This window comes from Furipterus horrens, unplaced genomic scaffold, assembly GCF_987537825.1.
Source record: "Furipterus horrens unplaced genomic scaffold, mFurHor1.1.pri manual_scaffold_13, whole genome shotgun sequence".
Lineage (NCBI taxonomy): Eukaryota > Metazoa > Chordata > Mammalia > Chiroptera > Furipteridae > Furipterus > Furipterus horrens.
Genome location: NW_028327183.1, coordinates 3,072,280 through 3,095,989, shown reverse-complemented (window position 1 = coordinate 3,095,989; position 23,710 = coordinate 3,072,280). Strand labels below are relative to the sequence as shown.

At 60.1% G+C, this 23,710-nt stretch overlaps 1 protein-coding gene across 1 annotated transcript in view; it reads left to right on the top strand.

The window, feature by feature from the left end:
• The window catches only part of ZNF423 (zinc finger protein 423), a 252,049-nt gene that overhangs the window by 37,978 nt on the left and 190,361 nt on the right, over positions 1–23,710 (top strand). Inside the window, exon 2 of the mRNA XM_090260364.1 lies at positions 13,319–13,378. Coding sequence (XP_090116490.1) covers positions 13,319–13,378 — 60 coding nt within the window. The remainder of the gene's footprint in view (positions 1–13,318; positions 13,379–23,710) is intronic.

Below are 23,710 nucleotides of genomic sequence, written 5' to 3'. Positions count from 1 at the left end.
CTGAATACGGAGCAGGATGGGGTGGCTGTTCCCTCCGGGAAACCAACTGCACTGGGGTGAGGCGCCCCCGCCCCCACCTGCCCGTCTCCCGTGTCCCTCTGCTGCAGGACCAGTGTGTGGGAAGACTGGGCGTCCCGCTGGGCCGCGTCCCAGGGGAGGGCAGGGCATTTTGACGGCAGTGCACTGAGATCCAAGTGGGCGAGAGGTGGCTCCTTAGGGCCCAGCAGGGTGCCAACGTCAGGGGCCGGGCCACCTGGCGGGCAGCACACCTGCCTGACCGTCACACTGCCCCAGGATGACGTTCGGCCATCTTGGGAGGTGCCAGCAGCCCCAGGCTGGGGCGCAGGGCGGGCTGGGGTGGAGTGGACCATCGGCCATGGTGACTTTGGGTTGAGGGCTTGGGTTCAGCATGTGGTGACCTCTCGGTCACCAGGACGGGAGAGGCCTTGGGGACATCCCGTGCAGGAAGGCAGACGCTTCCCCCCAGGCCTGCAGCCTAGCAGGGCCAGAGCTGGGGAGGGGACCAAGGAGGGTCGGCACCGCGCGGCCTCCCCGAGTGCGCCTGGGTACCCCTGGTGGCGTGACAGCGGGTTTGAAGCAGAACACATATGAACTTAAAACAAAATTAATTGCTAATGAATGCACAAGGCCTGGAATTACGCCGCCCCTTCCTCTCCCTGGAGCCTACTGGTGTTACTGGTTTCTTGTGTCTGGTTCCAGAGAAATTCTGTGTATGTGTACACATGGGGAAAATGTGTATATTCCCGCCCCCCATTGCCTGCCCCCCCCCTCCCGGTCTTGTACCAGTGGAAGCAGCCCTACACCTTCCCTTTTTCTCTCTTCCCAGCCAGTTAGGACGGAGTCCTTATCCGTTCATCAGGCCTCAGTGTTTTTTTATTTTATTTTATTTTAGATTTTCTTTCTTTCTTTTTAAAGAGAGGGGAAGGGAGGGAGGAAGAGAGGGAGAGGAACATCAGTGTGCAAGAGAGGTACGTCAGTTGGTTGCCTCTCGCACGCCCCCAAATGGGGACCCGGCCCACAACCCAGGCCTGTGCCCTGACTGGGAATCGAACCCAAAACCTTTTGGTTCGCAAGCCAGCACTCAATCCACTGAGCCACACCAGCCAGGGCAAGCCTCAGTGTTTTTTTAAGTTTACTCTTCATGACCGAAGTTTCACCCACCAGTCTGGCTGGCTGAGCATCAGGAGCTGCCCATGTCCCGGGAAACAGCGTGAGACCCAGATCCCGCCTGGCCAGCTTCCCTGAGCCGGCCCCCCGCCCCACGGCCCCATCCCCCGGTCACGGCCATCTTCACGTGGATGTTCGAGGTTTGAATGCCTGTGGATTTATTTTCGTGGGTTTTTGAAAAAACTTGTTGGCACCTCCAACTCGAGACGCCCCAGGTACCGTTGCTTTGGGTGAAAAGCGCTGTGGTCGCCCCAAGGTTCTTACGTGGGGAGACATCATAGTTGCCTGGGTGCTCAGTTTCAGGGGTGAGGGAAGGAGAAGCCTGAGGTTACCCGCTGGGGCCATGGGGGCCTGTGTCCTCCCGCCGCTGCCCTCCCACCTCCCCAGCCACTCAGGCACGCGGCACCTGGAGTCCGTAGGACACGGCGCGGTGGAGGGGTACGTGGAGCCTGGACAGCGGGACCCTGTGGCCCAGTGGTTTGCAGTGGGGTTTTAGAGGTGGAGAGGGCTGGGTTTGGATCCCAGCTTTGCCGCATGTTGGCTGTGTGACCTTGGGTGAGTGTCTGAACCTCCCGAGCATAGGTTTCCTCACTTGTGAGAGGAGGGTGCTTACCAGCGCCCGCCCCGGGTTACTGAAGGATTCGAGGTGCCGGCTGTGTGTTGAGCACCCAGCCCGATCCTTGGGGTCAGTGCTCGGTGCACAGCCACACCCGCCACAGTTTCAGTTATTGTGTGCCACCTGGGCTCTCCTCCCGGTCCGCAGGCCCCGCGCTGCGGGGGGAGGGGGAGAGGAGAGGCGACCAGGTCCGCTTCTCTGCCCGCGGCACCCGCCCCAGTGAGCACATGGCTCTCTGCGGGGCATGGGGAGCAGACTCTCTCCCCGCTGGCTGTGGCCAGCCGGCCCCGGGGCAGCTGTCCTGTTCCCAGATCTGGGGTTCCAGGCTGGGTGGCTGCGGCGGGGCCTGGGCAGCTGACAGAGCCTCTCGGGGGGCCGGGATGCCAGCTGCAGCCCCGAGGTGGAGCAGAGAGCCAACTCGTCCCTTAACCCATTCTATTCCTGTGAGGAGGGCTGCTCTTCCAGGCCCTGAAGTGTCTCCTCGTTCCTCAGTGCCTCCTGGCCCTGCGGGCCCCTTGTTAGACTTGGGGTCCCCAGCATGCAAGGCCAGGGCTCCAGCCGCCTGGGTAACATGTGCGTGATTCACGTAAGCTTTCAGACCTCTGGCCTGCTGGGAAGAACCAGAAGATGGACCCTGCTGAGCATAATTTGGGTGGCAGCTGTGCCTGGGCTAGGGGGGTGGGGTCATTCACGGCGTGACTGTCCCTCTTCCCCGCCATGTTCATTCTGGCGCCCCTGTCGTCATTTGAGATCATGACCTAAGGAAGCCTCTCAAGGTCAACTCTAACCTGTCCTGGCTGAGCCTTGAATTCCCCAGGCGTCTGTTCTGCTTGTCCCCCTCCTATGCCAGCAGCCTCACTGCCCCCCGGAGGACCTTCTCCGTAGCCTCTGCTGATGGAGCCCTCTCCCTTCCTTCTTGGAATCTCCCTGGGCGACTGCACTGGCTGGTCCCGGTTTGACCCCTTGAGGCACCAAAGCAAGTTCACTCCCTCTTCCCCGTGACAGCCCCTTAGATGCCTGAGGACAGCTCTGGGGGCCCCCTGAGCCTGCTTCCTTGGGCTGGACAGGGTTCATTCCTTTGTGTTCCCTCCTAAGATGTGGTTTCAAGACCCCCCATTCGCCAGGGGCCCTCCTGGGCCACCTTCCTGCAGGCCATGAAGTTCTCGAGGGGCTGACTGCGTACCCCTGAGGGCCAGGGCCATGGGAATACGTCTCAGTCCCTCCTCTGTAAGGAGGGAAGTATAAACGCAGGGAAAGAGTTTCGTAAGGTAAAGCTCACCCAAAATGCCTCCGGTATTTCCAAGTGGGGCATTATGGGTTGGTTTTATGTTTCTCCGTGTGCCCGCCTGTGTTTAAAAATTTCTTCTACAACGTGGGGAATAAAGAAAGGTAAAAAAGCAAAGGGTTGGGATGCATTCACTTTAACCAGGTGATGGCAGAGGAAGGAGGAGGGACGAGGGACGGGAAGGGCCCTGTCGCACTGAGAGAGGATTATGGGAACCGGAGGAAAGAGGGGAGCAAGGTTTTCCTTACCCGAGGGCCTGGGGCGGCAGCTTGTAGAGCAGAGGTCAGGTGGGCATTTTAGGTGATGGGCGCCTCAGCAGCAAAGGGCCAGGGGCAGGACAGTGTTCTGGAAGGCGGGGCGGGGGGGAGAGGGGGTGCTCTGGCCAGAGCATCAGGATGCATGAGTGGGGCAGGGTCCTCAGGGGTAGAGGGACAGGGTGGGTGGTGGCAGGCCATGGGCACAGGCGAATGCTCTGAACGTTGTTCCGAAGGTGACCAGCACCCAGCAGGAGTGACGGTACTCAGAGCAGCAGGTTGGTTACGCTTTGGCTTTTTTAGTCCGGAGCTGCATGACCTTGGGCAAGCCATTTCCTGTCCCCATGTGCAATGTCATAGCAGGGCTATGAGGATTTATTGAGGCAAAGCCTGGCGGCCGGCCCCTGGGCCGCCTCGGTGATGCTCTGGTGCTCAGCCTGGTCGTTGGTGTGCCCGTGGGTGCTCTAAGCCGCATTCAGAGCTCACCTGGTGCTCACAGCCTCCCTGTGACTAGCAGGTGCTCCCATTTTACAGATGGGCACACTGAGCCAGAGGTCTGTGCTCCACGCCTGGGCTCCTTCCACTCCACTGCCCGCCTTTCAGAGGTTTGCGGGTGGGATGCCGGCCCCGGGGGCTTTACCTAACCCAGATCCCTTTCTAGGGCATCTGGCTTCCAGAGAACATTGTTCAACCTGGTGCAAGTGCTCCAAGGCTGGGGGGAGCCCCGTGGTGGGTGCCAGGCCTTCAGGGAATGAGCTCCTCCCAGCAGCAGCTTGAGCATCCGCCGGCGTGGGCAGGTGATGCAGGGTCCAGCCCTCGGCCTCCTTGGGGTGCTGTCTGGGCTCTGCTGGAAGAGGGGCTGAAGGCTCTGCTTTGGCCTGGCCCTCAGGTCTTGTGGTGCCCATCTGGCCTGGGTGGCAGGGCCAGGCTGAGCTGGACTTCCCTGTCCCGGTGGTGCTGGGGGTCTCCAGGTCCTCGGTCTGCAGAGGGGCCCTGGGGGGCGAGGCAGTGCTGGCTGCAGCAGCTCCTCCAGGCCCTATCTGTACCCTCCACGCCCCCGAAATAGCGTGTGGGGTCGGCAGGGACCAGCATGGCCCAGGGCAGTCCTAAGGAGGCGGCTCACGGTACTGTGGAGAGGGCTCGGCTGCGGAGCCTGAGCTGAGCGGGGCGGCACACGCGGTGTGACCCGGCTGGGGCTTCACTCCTCGAGCCTCGGCTTTCTGCTCGGGGACGTGGGACAGGCAGGTGCTGCTGGATCTGCCCCGACACCCCGGGGAAGCGCGGGTGAGCCCTTCGGGCCGGGGAGCTGTACGGGACGCAGCGCAGCTCTGTGCCGCCCCACGGCTTTGTCGGCCGGCCTTGCCGCCCGGCGGGCTCTGTTTACCGGGCCTTCTGTGTGCGCCAGGCGCCGTGCCCTGGCTGCGCCGCCCCGTCTCATCGGCTGCTGCGGCCCCGGTGAGGGGCGACAGTCCTGTGCCCCGCCTGACCTCCGCGGAAACCGAGGCACAGAGAGTCAGCCACACGCCCGGTGTCACACGCTGGCTAGCGTTGCAGCCCAGGCCTGTCCGGTCACAAACCCTGTGCACTTGGCGGCTGCGGTTTTCTGACTGCGGACCGCGCACGCCAAGCCCACGGACTAGCCTCCTGCAGAGGCACCTGCAGGAGCGGACAGGCGGGCATGCCAGCCCGAAGGCCAGGCCCCCCAGCTCTGTGCTGCAGGAGCCCTTCTCTCTGGCCAGGGGCCTGTGATGCTGGGGGACGTGCCCCCACTTCCAGACAATTCTCCACGTCACCACCATGCCTCCTGCCCATGTGCCCCCGGCCTTCCTGGGCCTCTGTGGGCCTCTTTCCAGGTGTGTTTTCCACAGGAGAGGCAAGCTGGGCTGGCCATGGGTGTGCCCCTCAGTGAGGGCGGGAGCTGGGGGAGGGTAGAGAAGGGGGTGGGCTACAGGCTGGGGGCCTGCAAATGTCAGAGGTGGCCTGGGTAAGGGTGGGGTCCTGCCAGCCCGACACTCCAGCCCCAGCCCCCTAGAGTCCTTGTCACACCCTTAAGAGCAGGCCTCAGGTGCCACGGGGCTTGGTAGAGGCCCGAAACTAGTCCCTAAGAGCAGGAGCGTGAGTGGTTCCTTCCGGCTGTGTGCACGCACCCAGACGCCCCCCTCCCCTCTGGGCACCAGGGCGTGCTCCACGGAGCGGCGAGGGGGGAGAGGGCAGCCATGTCTGCGTCTGCAGGCTCAGGACAGAGATGGGCCCCCGGGAGCCTTCCCCTGGACCCTCCAAGGCAGAGGGACCTGGTGGGAACTGCCGTTCTGCTACCTACAAGCCGCACCACTGAGTCACCCAAAACCTCTCTGGGGTGTCTGCCTGGCTGAGGGCTGCCTGAGACACTGCCCGGGAGGAGCCTGGCCCTCGGGGGGGTGGGGCGGGGACAGGAGGGCATGTGCAGCAGCCACGGCCACCCCGCTTTGCACCGTCCAGCCTCCCCAGCGCCCCGAGGCCGGCACTGCCAGCAGCAGGCCAGCTGTGCTTTCCTGGACGGTGTCGGGGAGCGTCTCTGTGTGGGTGTCCTCGCGTGATGTGTGGGCTGCTGTGTTTTGATCGGAAGGAGCCAACTGCTTTTCCTGGCCTATCTCCCCGCCATCCAAAGCAGAAAGTTAAATAAACACAGCCAAGTATTATCACAGGACGTGAGGAAAATGAACTCGGTCCCCACGGGCAGCCCACATCTGGCAAGTGTTGGGCTTCTCAGGGCTGTGGGACGAGACAGACGCGGTCAGGGCAGGAGAGGCCTGGCACCCCCCCGCCCGGGGACGGGTCTGCTCCCAGGGCTCCGTGCCAGCCTCGGGGCCTGGGGGGTGCAGGCCGCCTGCCTTCAGCATCAGCCCTTGCCTTAGGTGGGGCTCCCCCAAGCCTTTCCGAGGCTGGCTCTCCCTGGCCCAGCCTGGTGCTGGTGTGGGAGCTGTAGCCCAGGAAGGAGGCCCGTGCCGGGCAGGCCCTGGCACGGGGAGGTGGCAGGCACACTGGGGAAGCAGCCGCACTCGTCAAGATTTTCTGTTCAGGCCACGGTGGGCTGATGAGCCTCGTGCTGGGGCAGAGTTAGTAGTTGGGGTGTCCCCTGCCGTCCTCTGCTCAGCGCTGCCCTGTCGCCTGACCCTCAGTCCTCCCTGAACTTGACAGCTGAGACTTGGTCGGAAGTGAAGAGAGTGCCCTCCTTCCCTCTTTCCTTTCTTCCCTCCCCCGTGCCCTCCCTCCCTCCCCCTCCCCCTCTATCCCCCCTTCCCTCCCTCCCATTCATTTATTTATTTATCAGAGGTTGCCCTGGACACGCCCACGTCCCCAAAACATGGCATTCTGGGTTCCTGGACCCGCTGTGGTTCAGGTGGCTCATGGGTGAACGAGCTTTTCCCTTCGTAACTGTTTCCTCTGCCGTCTGTTAGGAAGACGCTACTTTGTGTGTTTATTCTACGGTCTGTTAGGAACGCTGTTGTCAGCACAGCCCTGGCTGGTGTCATCCTCGGGCCGCTCAGAAGGGGGCTGGCGGGGTAGGTGTGCGAGTCAGGGGGGCTGAGGTTAGAAAGGCGTTCTCCCCCCTCAGTGCTCCTGGGCAGGGGCCCACCAGGCCTGGGTTCCCGCTCCGGGACACTCCTGCCGCACCTGCCTTGGCGATGGGCATCTTGGGCACGTCGGGCAGGTTCACATGACCTAAGGCCCTCCCTGGTGGGGCCCGCGGCCAGGTGGAGGCGCTCAAGGCCCCCTGAAGGCCTCCTGACCACGGTGGGTGGGCTGTGGGGCCGTGCTGGGGGACACGTCTTACCAGTGGAATGCCCCCGCCCAAATCAGACATGAAAACATGGCCTCCTTAAGCAGTAAGGCATTCTGACAGCCCCTGCCCCTGGGATACCACGTGGAATTACAGGACGTGTGCAAATGGTCATTATGGTTCATTCCCACGGAAGGCTTGGGGCTTTTGCTATGAGGACAGAGATGGAGGCTGGTGTGTCCCAAACCAGAAGCAAACACACAGACACGTGTACACACAACATCAGTTTTCAATGAGACTCGGTTTCCTCTCTGCCTGTGTTTAAGATGAAGCACATGTTCAGCAAAGCACCGGCCCTCATTTGCAGTACGTTAGCACAGGGGATGAGTTGTTAAGGCGTCGTAAAAAAATCTTAGTTTTCATTTTACGGTGCTTTTCTTCAAAAAAAGGAGAAAAAGGAGAGAGTGGGATTCTGGTCTCTCACCCCCTCCTCTTCCTTTTCACTGCAAACAGCAGGCAGGTCTGTCCCCTTCTCTCTGGGACCGCAGGCTGATGAACTTGACCGCGTGGCTCCCCTCCGGGTTCCCCACGCCCCCGCGGGTCACTCCATCCCGCTTTGTGTGGGATGCTGTGGCCACACCGTGCACGCCGAGTCTGCCCCGGCTTTTTCCCCTTCTGTCAGCGCAGGACAGCTGGTAGGCGAGAACCCAGTATTGTCACGGAGACAGGACGTGGGAGCCAGACCCTGCCGTAAACCCACGCTTACGCGCCGCACTGGTCTGGTTAATGGTAGGAGATGAGATATATGTGTGCGCGGGGAAGTTGGCTTCCGGGAGAAGCGGGCTGAAACACGAGGGCAGCCCGGGGGCCGGGCCCTCCCGTGGGAAGGCCTAGGCGGGACAAGTTTCAGGCAGCTCCCCAGCCCCGAACGAGGGCTCAGGACGTGCCAGGCACTGGCTCAGCTCTTGGCGGTGGCGTTGGGTTTTGTCTTCAAAACGGATGGAATCGTATCATGTCACCTTCGTAGACAGACGGGGGACCGGGGCTCTGAGGGGTGAAGACTCCGCCCCGGGTCACACAGCGGGCGGGAGGGACAGAGCGATGACGGTGGCTCGCGTGCCCGGCGCAGAGCTCAGTGTGGGCCTCACAGACCCGTCTCTGTGGGGTTCCAGAAAGAGGGGTCGCGCGCCCCCAACCTGCGCCTCAGCTGCAGCTCTGCCCCGTCGCTCTGGAAGGCCTGGAAGCTCAGCCCGTCCGTGCGTTTGTTCAGCACCGACTGGGGCAGGAAGGTCGGGGGGTGGGAAGGGGGTGAGCCTCAGAACCTCGCAGACCTAGTTTCAAGGTGGACTCTCCCTCTGCCTGCTTATGTCATTTATATTTAGCCCACTTAAAAAATTCACTCAGGGCCTGCTCTCCCCACCTGCGAAATGGGCCCTGTCACCCAACCCCTTTGTAGGGCTGTGGGGAGGATAAACATCCATGTGACATGTGTGTGAAGAACGTGAGTGAGTGTTGTTTCTGGTGTCACTGACGTGTGCCAGGTCATCTGCAGTGTGGGAGAGGGAGCAGACAGAGGGTCTCCTTGAAGGGGCTGAGGGTGCCATAAGGGGCCACCTGTTACTCTGTAGGTCAAGGTTTCCTCTTGCCAGGCATCTGGGGATGAGTCTCTGGACCGTATGCCTTGTAAGCACCGTCTCATGTTACCCTTGGAGGGTCACGGTGCACAGAGAGGTCACCTGATTTGCACAGGCCACACAGCAAACCGTAGGGATTGGGATTTGACCCTTAGGTGTCTTGCTTTGACCACTCCCTGCTGCAGATGCTAACTTCAGTCTGGGCCCAGAGTGGTCAGGGAGAGCTTCTTGGAGGAGGTGAGCCTGAGCTCCGAGCAGTGTTTCTGACCAGGGGAAAGGGTGGCTGACCCTGGGGGCTTGGGCAAGAAGCTTGAATTCCTGAACCTGAGTCTGGCTTTCCCCACAGGCAGAGTCCAAAGCGGGGCAGGGGGGCTCCTCACATTTCTCCTTTAAAGTTCCTTGCTAAGGTGATTGGATTTTCCTGAACTTTGTCTTGGAGCAGGACAATTTTTATTTACTTTAGAAAAGAGACCTTTTAAGATTTTTATCCACGTCATCATTCTTCCTAAAGTGGGGTTTCCACGTTAGTATAAAAGGAAGTCAGAATTCCATCATGGTCGAAGTAGAAACTCATCCTAGCCCTCTGCCGGCCCCTCCCCTGAGCCTCCTCTGGGCCCAGGACTGCGGACAGAAAGTCCCCACCTCAGCGCTGGGCTGTGGGTGGCGGGTGGTCCCCGCTGTCCAGGGCCCGCCTTTCACCTTCACTGGCTTCTGTTTGCTCCTGTGTGTCTGCCCTTCAGGTCCTCACTGCTTCTGCCTGTTTCTGTCTTGCTCTGAGACTTGAATTAATGTTGCATCCTCCAACAGCCGTAGTACATTTGCTCGTTCGATTGTTCATTTATTCATTCGTTTATTCATTCATTCGTTCACTGAGTTCCAATAATATGCCAGCCCTTGGGGGGCACAGTGATGGTAAAGCTGGTCACGTGGAAGTCACAGTCCAATAGCTGAAGGTCAGGGTCCCAGCCCCTTGTCTCCCCTCTCATAGTACCTGGCCCAGCGCTGCGGGTCACCTGCAGATACGCAACACTTCTGAAAGGGGGCAGCGGCCAAGTACACATGGGCAGTACGTCTCAGATGCCTAAGATCGGGCCAGCAGCCCCGCTTTTGGGAGAAGGCAGTGACTAGGCTTGTGGCCACGTACGACATGTGGGCGTGTTGCGTGGATGGAGGGAGCCCAGGCGCCCAGCAACGGCACGTGGTTAAATTAATCCTGAGCCTCCTGGGACCCGGCCGAAGCCACGAAGCTGTCGGCCCACTTTGGGATGTGGAGAGACGCTCAGAGTGTATTTCTCAGGGAGTAACCAGTTCCAGAACAATGTGTATGTACTGTTACCACCTCCTGGAAAGTGGTAACAGTGTATTGACACCTGGAAAAAGTGCTTTTAGTTTCTTCATTTTAACTCATGTGCATTTCCTAGTTTTCTGTTGTAATACACGGGTTACTTGTATCAACACGGATAAAAAGGAAGGGGCTTCATCGAGGCCACAGTAAGGAATGGGATTTCGGGGCGCTCGCGGCCCTGCATAAGGACATGCAGCTGGCAGACGGCGTGTGGGCCCCGTGTCCGCGTCCCCTCCCCCCTCTGCCGGCCCCTTGCGGGCTGCCCAGCTCCCTGCCGCCCCGCCCCACGGTCTGCCCCACCTCGTGTTTCTTTGCTCCTGGAGGTGGCTTAGTACTAAGTCAGGAGCCGCAACCCCTGATTTCGTGTGTGGCATTGGGGTCTGGGCTCTCCGTGCGTCCTTGACCTTTCCGGCCCTGGCCTGGCGTGGGTGTGACGGCTTCCCTGTGGCACAGCAGCGGCCCAGTGGCGGCTCAGGCCCGGCTGCAGCTGTCGGGGCCTCCCTCCCTCTGCCCGCTGCCCTGCGCTCGCCTCACTGTTGAAGAGACCAGTCTGGGCCGAGGGGTGCAGTGGGGGGAGGGAGGCCCCATCACCGTCCCGGTGTCGGGCAGCAAAGGGCCTCGTGATGGCGGTGGTGGGGCCGGGCGTTACGTTTTCTCCTCAGGAATGTATGAAGGATGGGCTGTTTCCCGGGGATGGGACGCGTGTGGGGTGACGCCAGCAGTTGTGGGAAGAGGCAGCCACGCCAGGTCACTGGGCGAGTTGGCCCCGGGGCCCAGAGATGCCGGGGGAGGCCCGGCCGCCGGCCCACAGTGACGCCTGCCACCTTGAACTGCCCCAGCCACCGGGTGTCAGGTCGCTGTCCTGATCTTCCCACCTCTGCAGGCTTGTCATACCGGGGGACAGAGACTCGAGTCCTCCCCAGAGCTCCCAAATGGCAGGCGTTTTCACATCTTTCTGTGATGGCCGAAGCCCGGTCGCAGGGAGGGAGGGCCTTGGTGCCTTGGGGATCCCCTGCTGTTCAATGACATGGGAGGTCACACTTCTCAAGCAGAGCACATTGAGTGGGCCATGTGTGGGGGCTGCTTGTCCTGCTGCCCGGGGGACACCTAAGGACCCGGGGGGCTGTAGGGCCATGCATTAGTGACCTGGTACCTGTGGTGGGTGAGGTGCAGAGGCCCACGCAGAGCAGCCACCTCCTGATGGAAGCAGGTCCGTGTGTGTAAGCAGAGGAGGAAATGCCAGGAAGCTGACGTCCAGGTGCGGCAGGGAGAGCCCTCAGGCTGGCTTCCGATCGCCGTCAGCCTCGTCCGCTGGCGTGTCGGAGGCCAGGTGGAATCGGCCAGGCAGCTGGTACCAGTTTTGTCTGACGCGGGGCCCCACTCGTGTTCTCAGAGCTGCACGTTTGAACCCCGCCCCGGCCGCGGTCAGCGAAGTGAAACAATAGCCCCGGTTGTCTCGCTGCGTTTCATGGTCTTCCTTCCGAGTTGCTGCTCTCAGGATGCAAACTTGGAAAAGAGAGACACCTTCCTGAGCCTTCCTTGTTCCATGGCGCATTGACATGAGTGTGTCCCTTCTTGCTGTTTGTGGCGGTCCGAAGAGCGTGTTCCGCGAGGCTCTGGTGGGGAGTAAGAATAGGGGCAGCGAGCAGGCGGAGCAGGACTGACGAGGTACGAGAGCTGTCCCGCCCTGGCACCTGCACCCCCGCCCCGAGTGCCTGGGCCACTGCTCCTGCAGGTGACAGCCACCGTCCCGTAGAATCCTCCCGACAGCCCTGTGGCACAGGCACCACAATCTCCATTTTTAGGTGAGGAAACAGAAGCTTAGAGGGGCAAGTATTTGCTCAAGGTCACGCTGCTCGTTAGAGGCAGAACCGGGATTTGAACTCAGTATCTGCCGCAACCAGCGGCCTGCTCCTCCGTGCGGGGCCAGCTGGGGCCTCTGCCTTCCTGTCCAGGGACCCCTTTTGCCGAGGGGTAGAGTTAGTCCTTGCTTAACGTCGTCCGTAGGTTCTGTGCTCTTGGGTGAAGCGGCGTAGAAGGAACCCGTTCTACCGTCAGCTAATTGGCGTGAGCTAGTTGAGTTCCCACGGCATCTCACCGCCGTGGTAGCGAAGTGACGTCACTGGAGGGCCCGCTGGCCAGGGGTTACGGGAGCAGCGTTTGGATCCGTCGATCCCGGGCTTCAGCCCAAAGGCTGTGCGGAATCCCTCGCTCTGAGCCCCCAGGCACGGCTGTCCCTGCTGCGCTCTGGGTGCCCGCTGACGGGGTCAGGGGCGGCGATGCCTGAGGAGCGCTCAGCACGGCACCTGCTCGCGGTCGTGCCTGCGTCACCTGCTGCCCTGGCTGACACCCAGTCGCTTCAGCCTGCTCGTGGGTACTGCTAGGAGCAAGGCTTCAACCTGGAAAACACCGTGCACCCACATTTTTGGCTTAAATGAAGTTCTGTTTCACGACGTCCACAACCCAGCTTTCATATTGTCACATGCCCCACTGGGATCAGTTCCAGGACAAGGGCCGCATTACGCCGTATACCGTTTCTCCCGTGTTCTCTTGGTGACGACCTCCATCGCCACCGGCCTGGCCTCCCATGCTGGGGTGTGGGGTGGTGGGGACATGTGCCCCTGTACAGCCTTGTTCTGTGGGCTCTGGGGTGGCGTGGAGAGGTGAGTAGTGCTCTAGCATCACCTGCACACCACCGGACTGCTGACGTTGGGAGAGTTGACCTCGGCCTGTCCTGAGGTCTGTCTGGGGGTGCGGTCTCAGGGTGGAGAATAGCACCCCACGCTCCGCCCGCCTCTGACAGTGACCTTGGGTAATTGAGAAAGCTCTCACATCCGAGGGGTGGTCTGGGCGAGGGCTCCGGGTAGGGGGACGAGGCCTGCAGGGTGCGGGAGACATGTGAATCGTCGCTCTCTTCCTGCCAGTGGCAAAGGGCTCCGTCTCCAGCGGAAACTGACCCCCAATAGCGGAGAAAGAGTCTGGCGTGGCCTCCGGCTTGAGACAGTGCTGGGATCGATTCCCGATGTCTGCCAGGGGCGCAGGGTGGGGACAGCAGGTGGACACAGCGCTGACTGCTGTGTGTGCTGTACTCTGATGGTTTCACATCTGTGAAGCCAGCGTGGCCTCCTGGTAGGCTTGACCCCTTCCCCGATCATGAGTATTATAGGGACCCCCCACCCCGAGGACTGGTTGTTCTGCTTCAGCACTCACAGGCCCGTCTCTGTTCTCTCTTTCAGTCGAAGAGGGGGAGGCCTCGGACTTCTCGCTGGCCTGGGATTCCTCTGTGACAGCATCAGGTAAAGGCCCTGGAACTGGGGCCGGGGCTGGGGGTGGGGATTGCTGGGAGCCCTGGGGACTGGTGCACAGCCACCCAGCTGGTTATGGAAACCACGTTCCCCGGCCCAGACCGCCCCAGGCAGCACGATTTCTATATCAGTCCCATCCGGCCAATAAAACCTATTCCGTACGGAGACTAACACGGCCTGACTCTCCAGGGCCCACGGGTGTTTCTTGTGGGCACGTTCCGATGGGCCACGCTGCCCCCGCGGCCCGGGCTTTGAAGCTCCCTGCTGTGGGCGTCAGCACACACCCTTCCTGGTGTAACTGCATAAAAGCTGCTTTAATAGGGCGGTTACGCGCCAGTGAGGTCACAGCTCCTGCAGTGCTGTTCCCGGAAGGGGCCGCAGACCCAGGCCGGAACCTCCGGGGGGGGGGGGGGGGAGCAGCTCAGGCTGGTGGGGTGCGTGGCCACTGCGGGGTGACGGGCTGACCTGGCAGTGATGGGACCTGGGTTTTCAGCTCAGTTCTGCCCTGCTCTGTGCATCAGGTTCCCCACCTACAAAACGCCGTGGATGAAGGGGGTTTTCTGACCGGGAAGTTCTGAAATTTGGAGTTGGCTTGGGGTCTCGGAAACTTCTGGGCAGTGGCGCTCCGGTCGGCTCAGCATCTGGCCAGCACCTCTCCCGGAAACGGGGCCCGGGATTCGGAGCGGCTGGCTCGGGTCCCGTAGGGGAGCTGGGGCCAGTGCACCTTGTGGGACTTGGGGCCTGAGGAGACCTACAAGGGGGTCATTTAGTCCGAGCTCGTCCTCTTTCAGACGTGGGGCTGAGGCAGGGAGGGAGAGGTGCCTGGCCCGGTGCTTTCCCAGGTGAGGTGTTGGCATCAGGCGTGTGGATCCCTGGGCTCTCGATGGTTACACATCACGTCCCTGAGAATCTGGGGGTCTGTGACTCGGCCCTCTGCGTGCCACGCGTAACTGCTAAAATTTGTGTGAGAAATGCCGGCTCTTGTGCTGAGAAATGCAGAACGTATGAAAAATGTCTATAAAAACACTATTATTCATAATAATTTGCTGAAAATTTCACAATATAGAGTAAATATGCTCTTCTTTTGCAAGCAGTGTTCTTAGACGACATTTAGCAAAAAATTGATCGTGTTAAAATTATTTTATAATAATTATTTTAGAAAAAATAAGTTCTTTCTTTCGGTATGGCTTTTGAAGTGTAATATATGGCATACTATAAAGCCTGTGATTATAACTTGAGAAAACGCATAGCAACATGGATAACTAGCAAGAAGTATGCCAAATATCTTATACGTTTTTGAAAAAAAAAGAAAACTTCACAACGTACCAAAAAGAAATGAACACAAACGGCATTCACACTAGAGACGTGTATCAGTAGAGAACAACAGTGAAAAGCAGCTTATAAACAAAACGCAACGCTCTACCGTGAAGCAAGGAAAATGCCCACTAGCAAACGCTTCCTTACCATGCACGCTGCATAGTTTCAACGATTATTGCACAAATAAATGAAATTAAAAGGGCTTTTAAAATGTAAATAAAAGTTATAACATAATTAATATGTCAGTATTTAAACAAGTGTAAAAACTTGAAATTTGGATCAACATGGGAAAAAATTATATCAATATATAACCTGAGGTACAAAAAAGGAACAAAACATAAAATATGAATTATTCCATTGTTATTTACATTTATAGCCATTGAAAAAAAGAGTTGCTGGGAACGATGCTGGCACTTTGGGAAAATTTGTCAGCATCGCTCATAGCGACGTTGGCACTCAAGGGGTTAAGATGATGCTAAAGCCATTTACGTGAGAAAATTAAGTTGGCCAGGTTTTGCGTAATAGCACATAGCATTTGGATGCGCAGAAATCATGAGGGTGGTTCGCAGATGCCAGGAATTCGGGAAACGCTGGTGTGCACTGGACAGAACGGAAGGGGAGCAGAGAGCTGGCACTCGAAACCAGGCCCCTGGACTCCCAGTCCAGTGCTCTTTCCTGCAGGATCTAGACACTGCTGGGAGAGCTTAAGGGTCCCAGTGGGGTCCCGGCTGACTCGGGCTCAGCCACTGCTGTGTCTGCAGGTGCCTGGCCAAGGTGGCAGGAGCTGCCTCCACCGAAGGGGTCTTGTCTGAAGCCAGAATGGGGTTCTCAGATTCTCCGAGGAGAGTCCAGTGTTAGGACACAATGCGGGGTCTGTACTGGGATGAATGGGAGAAGGGGCCCTGTCCTGCCGCCTTCTTTGGGGGGAGATGTGCCCCCTGCGGCTGGGTGGAGACTGTCTGGCTCTGTGTGTCCCCTGGGCGTCCTGACTGATGTGGGGTGCCTGTGCTCAAACTTGCCTCCAGCTCTGAAGAGGAGCCCCTGTGCTCCAAACCCCAAACCAGGCAAGTGCCCCGTCTGCTGGTGTCTACACACAATCCTTTTCCAGGGGTGCTGGAGATGGTGAGGACAGGCGGGGACAGCAGTGGGGTGAAGGAGGTGGCAGGGGTTGGGAATGGAGAGCCCCGGGCAGGGTGGGTCAGTCAGTGCCGGGACCGCATCCCTAAGGCAGGGAGCTGTCTGGTGTGCAGAAGGCAGGGTGATGCCGGCGGGGAGTGTGGGGACCCTGAGCCCCCAGTGAACAGCAGCCTGCAGGCCTCTCTGGGGTACACAGGGTGGCAGAGCTTGTGGGGCTTGCTGGTTCCAGCCAGGATCTGAGCATGCATTTGAGGGGGGACGACACACGGCTCCTCTGCGCCCCTCCAGCCCTTGGGGACTCTGCAGTGCCAGTCACTTTGGGTTTCTGCTGGGGGATGGGGAGAGGGAAGGCCAGGTGGCCAGGCGTTGGCTCGTGCGCAGCCCGGCAACGGGGTGTTGTGTTCTTTGGCCCGTTCTGGTGGTCTTTGCAGTGCGTGTGTGTGATAAATTGTCCCTCCCAATTCTGCCGGGCTCGGGCTGTTAAGGCAACGTGTGTTCCCCGAGCATGGAGCTCGTGAGAAGGGCTGGATCCTGGGTGGCAGGGCCCAGGCAGCCAGCCAGCCTGGGAGGCAGCCCCGGATGCAGGGGTTCCGTTTGCTGAGCACGTTCTTGGTGTGTGTGAGCAACAGAGAACCGCGCTGCAGCCGCCTGCCGGGCCGGCATGCAGCCCCCCCGAGGGGGCGCTGCTTCAAGGAGCCGTCTGGTCGGGGACAGGGCCACAGGCCTGGCTGACGCTGTTTCAGGGTAACGCTTTTCACGGAGCTGAGAAAACGTCAACTTGGCCGCGTCAGAGAACGGGGGCAGGTGCCAAGGAAGATTATGGGGGAGCGATGTCTCCTGGGCCTCCCTTGGCGCTGCTGCTGGGACTCGCCAGCGTCGTTTGGCGGGAGAGGGAGGGAGGCTTGGCGCGGTTCCTTAGGGGACTCACGGTCCCAGCCAGCGCACTGCGGAGCAGGGACTTGAACCCACGTCCTCCGGCAGCCGGAGCCTGGGGTTTAACCTCTGCGGCTCCCGGCACTGGGCGGCGGACAAGTGAGCAGAGACTTGCAGCCGCGGCCTCGTGGGGACTTGGGGAAGCTCCCTGGTGGGACAGGACCCACAGTAGCCGTGGGGGGTCTTTGGCTCATCAGACTGAGGAGCGCAGGGGTGAGCTGAGCAGGGCGGGAGGAGAGCATTTAAGCAGGAGGAGCGCAGAGCTGCGGGCACGGGCCAGTCCTCTGTGTGGGCGCCCAGCCAGCCTGGGGTGCAAGCTTTTTGCTGCACCTGCCCCCCACCCGCCTCGCCCTGGCTCTGGGCAGGTGAGAGAGAACCCCAATAAACAGGCAGAACGTGCAGCGTGCTCCGTGCTCGCCCCTGGCTCCCCAGCCTGCGTGGACTCGGTGGCCGCCGCTCCCAGGAGCAGCCTGACCTGCTCTGTCCGTGCCCTGCAGTGACGGGGGGGGGGGGGGGGGGGCGGGCCGGCCGGGCGGGGAGCGGGGTGACCTGCTCACAGCATCGGCAGGTCTCCGGCCTGACCAGGGCTCGAGGGCGGGGGGAACCGTCCCTCGCTTGCCTCCCAGCTGGCAGCAGAGCCCAGCAAGGAGCACTTTCTCCAGAGCCCAGGTGTGGGGGTGCCTAGCAGGTGAGGGGTTTGAACCACTTCCCAGTGGACTGATGTTTCTTGCCAATGAAAGACAGTACCTCATAATGAGGCAATCGTGAAAGTTGTTTGTGAAGGTCCCACAGAGGTTACAAGACCAAAGGCCCACCTGCGGTGGGCCGGGTGCACAGGTGAGTGGGTGGGCTGGGGTGGGCTGCCGTGAACTGACCCGCAGGCCCTGTCACAGGGGCCCCTGTCCCTCAGTGCCAGCCGACTGTGCCAGGGCCCCTGGGACCAAAATAGCCACAACTTCTGAGTTTTTAAAAGAGAAATCAGACAACTGGATTTGCAGACAAAATCATCAGTTTCAAAAAAAAAAAAAAGCAACTCATATATTTAAAACCAGCTTTACTGAGGTATAATGTGCACATCATATAACTCGTCCCTTTAAAATGTACAAGTCAGTGGATTTTAGTGTATCCAGAAATGTGCCATCAGCGCCTAGGTCAGCTTAGGACATCTCCATGACCTCAAAAATAAATGCTGCGCCCGCCAGGTGTCATTCCCTGTCCTTCTGTCCCCTTCGGCCCCAAGCAACCGTCCCTCTGTTTTCTGTCTCTGTAGACTTGCCTATTCCGGACAGTTTCTCACAGATGGAATCATAGCATATATAGTCTCTTTGCCTTTTTGCTTTCACTGAACCTACTGTTTTACAGGTGTATCTGCGTCGTCGTTTGTATCCGTCTTTTATTCCTTTTAATGGCTGGGCAGCACCCCCTGTTTGGCCAGGCCCCGTGCTGGTTGTCCGTCATCTGTCGACGGCTGTCTGGGTCGCTGCCACCCTCGGCTGTTGCGAACGGCGCCGCTGTGAGCTGCTGTGTCTGAGTTTGGGTCTGCACACTTGCTTTCAGGTTGGGGGGCACCTCCCTGGGAGTGGGGTTGCTGGGTCGCGTGGCAGTTCTGCGTTTCACCTTTTGCAGCCCTGCCGGGCGGTGCCCCACAGCAGGTGCCCCCCATCTCACGCCCCATGGCCTGTTTCCCTGTCCTCACCAGCCCCGGCCCTTTTCCTTCCTGTGTTTATTTTTCATGCCGGCCTCTCTTGGTCCAATGGCAGGTCATTTTGGACAACTCGTTTTTGAAAAAGGGTCAAAGATGAGGTCAAAGGAAGCTCTTCTGCCAGCTGGTTTCAGCCTGGCCACCAATTAGGAGGTTGCTAAGTGTGACGTTACCAAGGGACCATGGCCCAGGCCTGCCGTTCCAAACCGCTCTTTCCCCCTTCCTGCCCCCAGCCCCGCGAGGAGGGCTGTCTTCCCTTCAGTGCCTCCTCTCTGTCCCTAAAACCTTTGGAATGAGGTCACTCAGCGGCTGGCACCAGGGTGATTGCGAGCCCTTCGCCTTGGGGTTCCGAGGACCGGCCCCACCACACTGAGTCTGAGCCAGGAGCTGTGGAATCGGTGTCACCAGAGTCTCCCACCTCTCCGGGCTGAGTTTTGGGACAGATCAGGCTTCCTTCCAACATGGCTGCCCTGGCCCAGGCCTGGGATGGAGCAGGAGGCAGCTCCTTTGTTAACAGATGCTCAGCTGGCGCCTGGGCAGGTTAGCTAGCTTTATTTCTGGCATGGGGACAGCCACGCTTGGGGGAGGAGAGGGACCCCTGATCCAACCAGTTGTTTGCGTGGCCCCGTGGCCGGAGACCTGACTGGCGGGACAGGAGTGGTGGGCCTTCCTGCCCTGTGACAGGCCCCATTGTCCTGGTTAACAGGACCGTTCCTCCCGTGTGTGAGCTGTGCCTGGGAGCCAGACCTCCTTCTCTGTGCTTTTCACACGCAGAAACCCAGGCACAGAGGTCAGGGCCACACAGCCAGGACATGGCAGAGCCGGGGTGTGGCCCCAGGCAGCTCGCGCGCGAATGCAGCCCCTGAACCGTCAGTGGCCGGCCTGCCTGTGTGTGGGACTTGGTCCGGGCCCTTCTTTGTAGGGGGGACCCAGGGGCTCGCTGAGGGCTCAACTCTGCCCTGGCCCCTCCTGGGGCAGGCGGGAGAGTCTAACTGGGCCAGGTGGCCTGGCGGGCACCCTGGAAGGAGGAGGGCGCGTGTGTTGAAGGCCCTGCACACGTTTCCCATCTTCAAAGGCCGGGCCTGGAGGACACTGGGCTGAGCTCTCTGCAGGCCCGCTATTGGGACTGGTGCTGGGTGGTGAACGTGGGTGCCATTAGCGGGGGAGGCTGGCATCAGGGCTGCAGCTGCAGACCTGCTCAGGTGGTGGATGGGCAGCATGTGGGTATCGTGCCCAGGGGCGCGTGGGGCAGGGTGCTAGGAGCCTTTCAGGTCCCTTCCACCGGGTTCTGGTAAGGAGTTGGGAGGGGGTGGGTCAGGGTCCCCGTCATCCCCGCAGCCTCCAGGTCTGGGGAGTGCCGTGGACTGAACATGGATGGAAGAGCCCACCCCGCCGCGCCCCGGCCCCCACCCCAGCGGCGCAGCCTGCGCTCCTGAGCCCCCGAGAGCTGCTTCCCCACCCCACCAGTGTTTGCTCAGCGCATGTATTTATTATTTCAGCCGCTTCCCAGAAACTCCACTGCAGGCTTGGTCTTCTGCACGCCTGCTGTTCACGTTTCTCTCAGCCCCTTTTCCAGCTCCACCGGGGTGTGAACGGGCCTTCTGCCTCGGAGAAGTCTGGGGCCGCGGCCTGTGGGTTCCGCGGAGCCCCCCCGAGGCCTGGCCTTCCTGTGGCTCCTGCACCCACCGATCGGGGTGCCTCAGTAGCAGTCCATCCTACTGAGTGGGTGGCACTCATTTCCCAGCCCGCCCTCCCCTGCTGGGCACTTGGGCTGCTGCATTTAATTTTGGGCACTTAGGACGAATGCTGGGACTGACGTCTGGGTGCGGGCGGTTCTGTCGCCTTTGGAGCCTTTACTGGGGCTCCCAGCACATTTTCGTGTTTTTCTTTCAGTCCTGAAGTCAAGGCTGGAGAGACTGTCCCCATCCCCTTCCTGCCCCCTGGCCCCCTGGGTCCCTCACTTGAGTTCTTTCCTGAGTGACCCCCTGCCTGGCTCACCAGGGAGGACGTCCGGGCCCGTCCTCACGACCCCGTGGCCAAGGCCAGAACCTGCTCCGCGCCCTTCGGCTCCGGCTGGCTGTGCTGTGCTGTGCTGTGCTGTGCTCTCCCTCCTGTGCTCGAGCCCCCAGCCCCGTCATTTTTCTCGACGAGGACCAGGGGACATTTTAAAGGAGCAGAAAAGTCCTAAATAGATGTAGAATTTCCCAGCATTTTAAAGACTTATGAAATGCGTTTTTATACGGGGCCAGCTGGGGAGTTTCTCATTAGCTCTGCTGGGGCATCTGTGGGGAATTCAGCTAAGTGGAGCCAGGCAGGCTGGGTAGGAAGACGCGGTGGCCCCGAGCTCACCGGGGGAGCGTGGCAGGCATGCGCCGGCTGGGCTGCACGGCGGACCCCCAGCCAGGCTGGCCAGGGCTGCGCCTTTGTTAGAGCTGCTTCCCCAGGCACGGGAGGCCTCAGAAACCTTCAGGTGGTGACTGGAGCCGAGAGGGGCCACTCTGTTACCATGGTGAGCAGTCCACGAGGTAGGGCGTCTGTGCCCTGTGTGCCCGGGGGTGCGCACTTGTGTGTGCGTGTGCGTGCGTGTGTGCCCAGGTGCCGCGGCCCTGGCGCGTTTCCCTGGGGGCCCTCCGTGCAGCCTCTCGGGCCCCTGGGCCTGACTTGGACCAGCTCTCCAAGGGGAGCGTGGCGTTTCCTGCCCACCCTTCCCTCTGGCTCTGGACCAGCCGGGGACGCCTGTGGGCTGCGCTCACATCACTTCCTCCGTGTCGTGCTTGCCGTGAGCACGTGTGCACGTGCGTGCCGCTGCCCAGGGCGTGTGCGAGGCAGCGTGTATGGCGGCTCGCTCCTGACTCTGTTTCCCTCCCCTCTGGCCTGGCTGCTGCTTTCACGTCCGGGCAGTGGGGCTGGCTTGCTGGTCTTGCCTCTCTGGGTGGACCTGGGGCTTCCTCAGAGGCAGCGACTCTGACTCTGCCTTTGTCTCAGACTCACAGCCCGGCGCCCTTGCCCTTGGCGTGGTGGTGCCCTGCTCCCTTCCCTGTGGACTGGGGGCCGTTCACCCCCAGGTACCCCTCCTCTCCTGGTGCGGCTGGGCTTTTCCGGGGTGTCAGTAAAGAGAGAGGGCTGGTCTCCAAGCTTGGGTGCTCCCTGAGGACAGGACAGTGTCTCCGTGGTGTCGGCCCCGTTGAGGCCGGAGGACCCCACTGGGGGTGGTGAACTCAGCAGTTCTGTGGTGACATGAAGCCTGGCTGTGCGCCAGGGCCACAGACAGGTGTGGATGTGGGTACGGGTGGGATGTGACATTGTTCCTTGTGACTTCGGGGAGGCCTGCTTGTGTTGCCCCAGTGTGGTTGACACCAGGTCTGCTCAAACTCAGACGTTCAGGAAACTTTGGTGATCTTGTTACAGTGAGAATTTTGACTTCGCAGTCTGGGTGGGGCCTGAGATTCTGCATTTCTAACTGGCTCTGGGGTGGTGCTCATGCTGCTGGTCCACGCTGAGCCCTGAGCAGCGAAGACTGAAAGGGTTGGATGAGTTGAGCCCTCTTGTCCCATCCCCTTGGCCTTCATCTGGCTGGGTCCTCTGCCTGTGGAGCTTAGCCTAAATGACACCTCCTCCAGGAAGTATACCATGATAGTCCTGCCATAATCATTGTGCCTCCCTTTGTGCTTCCAAGGCTCAGGGCTTTCCCTACGTCTGGCCCTCACTGCCCTCTCTTTGGTTATGACGTCTCCTCTGTTCAGGCCCAGGTCCCTCCTGCAGTGACTATGTGTGCTTTTCTGTGCTTCCAAAGCCCAGCCTTGGCTTGGTAGTTGGCAGGTACTTGACACATGTTTGCCGAAGTGGAGAACTTCACCTCTGCCTCTTTGTCTGCATTTGCCCTTGGCAGTTCGGGGCCAGATCTTTGTTCACTTTGTTAAGAGCAAGAATTAGTTTTGAGGTCAAGATACTTACTAGCTGTGTGACTTTGTGTAAGTTACTTAACCTCTCTGCTTCCTTAACTGAGACAGGGATAATCATCCTGTTTTCAGGGGCCACTGTGAGCATTAGAGGAGGCAGTCCATGTGGGTTAGTGTTCACTTCCTAGGGTGGCACCCGGTGTTCTGCCTTTTCATTCTTACTATTGGTAACGCATTGAGGGGTCCCCCCCCCGTGGCCCTCTGTCTTGATCGGCAGTCTCCAGACATTGGCACAGCGGGCAGAGCACTCTCGTCTTTCCCCTCTTGCAGGGTTAGGGTAGGACTGAGTCCTCAGGACCATCCTTCATGCTGGCCCTGCTGGTAGGGTGCGGCTCATTTCCCAGAGGAAAAGGCTTGGGGGTGGGGTTGGTGGGCAAGGTCTCCTCTGAAAGGCCCTGAGGCTGTCACATGATCAGGCTCCTTCCCTGGGCGGGGCTTGACCCAGACAGCAGCCATGGGTCAGTGCCCAGGAGGAAATGGCCAAGGTCAGCCCTATCAGTTGCCTGGCTGGTCCCGGCTTCCTGGGCGGGCCCTCTGCGGAACCCAGCTCCTGGGCTGGGTGAGGTCCGCGCTGTGCGCCGGCCCGTGTCCTGCGGGAGGCTGGGGCAGCCTACAGGGGTCAGTCAGGCTGTTGTCATCTCAGCCGACAGTCTCCTAAAATCCTGTGCGTAAGGCAGGTGTGGGTGTGTGCATGCGTGTGCACGTGCACACACGTGTGTGCACACGCAGTCGTGTATTAGGCGGAACCCGGCTCACAGATGCCGTTAGTTAGCCCACACTGATCCTTCTTTTCCCTTCGTTGTGGCCGGTTGCTTTAACCGACGGGTGCTGGCCGGACTTGGTGGTAGTTAGCCCATCCCGTGGGTGCTGAAGCCAGGACATGGGAGACACTTTCGCTTATGCTGCTTTAGTTCTCAGGGCTAAACGTCTCGCAGACCCCGCCAGCTCGCGGAGGCTCGCGGACGCTCGCGGACGCTCGCGGAGGCAGGGGCTGCGTCTGCTCTGCTCACTGTTGTAGCCCCAGCAACTAGCTATTATTACAAGCAACCGCAATAACAGTAAAAAATAATAACCAGCCAGTGAGCATTCACGGGTGCCAGGCTTCAGCTCACTGAACCCTCCTGCGTCACAGGTGGGAGGGAGCCTTATTCCATCTCCAGGATGAGCCGCGACGCTCAGAGAGGTTGCAAGACGGGGGCAAGGCTTCGGAGCTGCCCGGGATGCGGACCTGGGTGGGTTTTGTCTGAGGCCAGGGCCCACGCTGCCGTGGCTGAC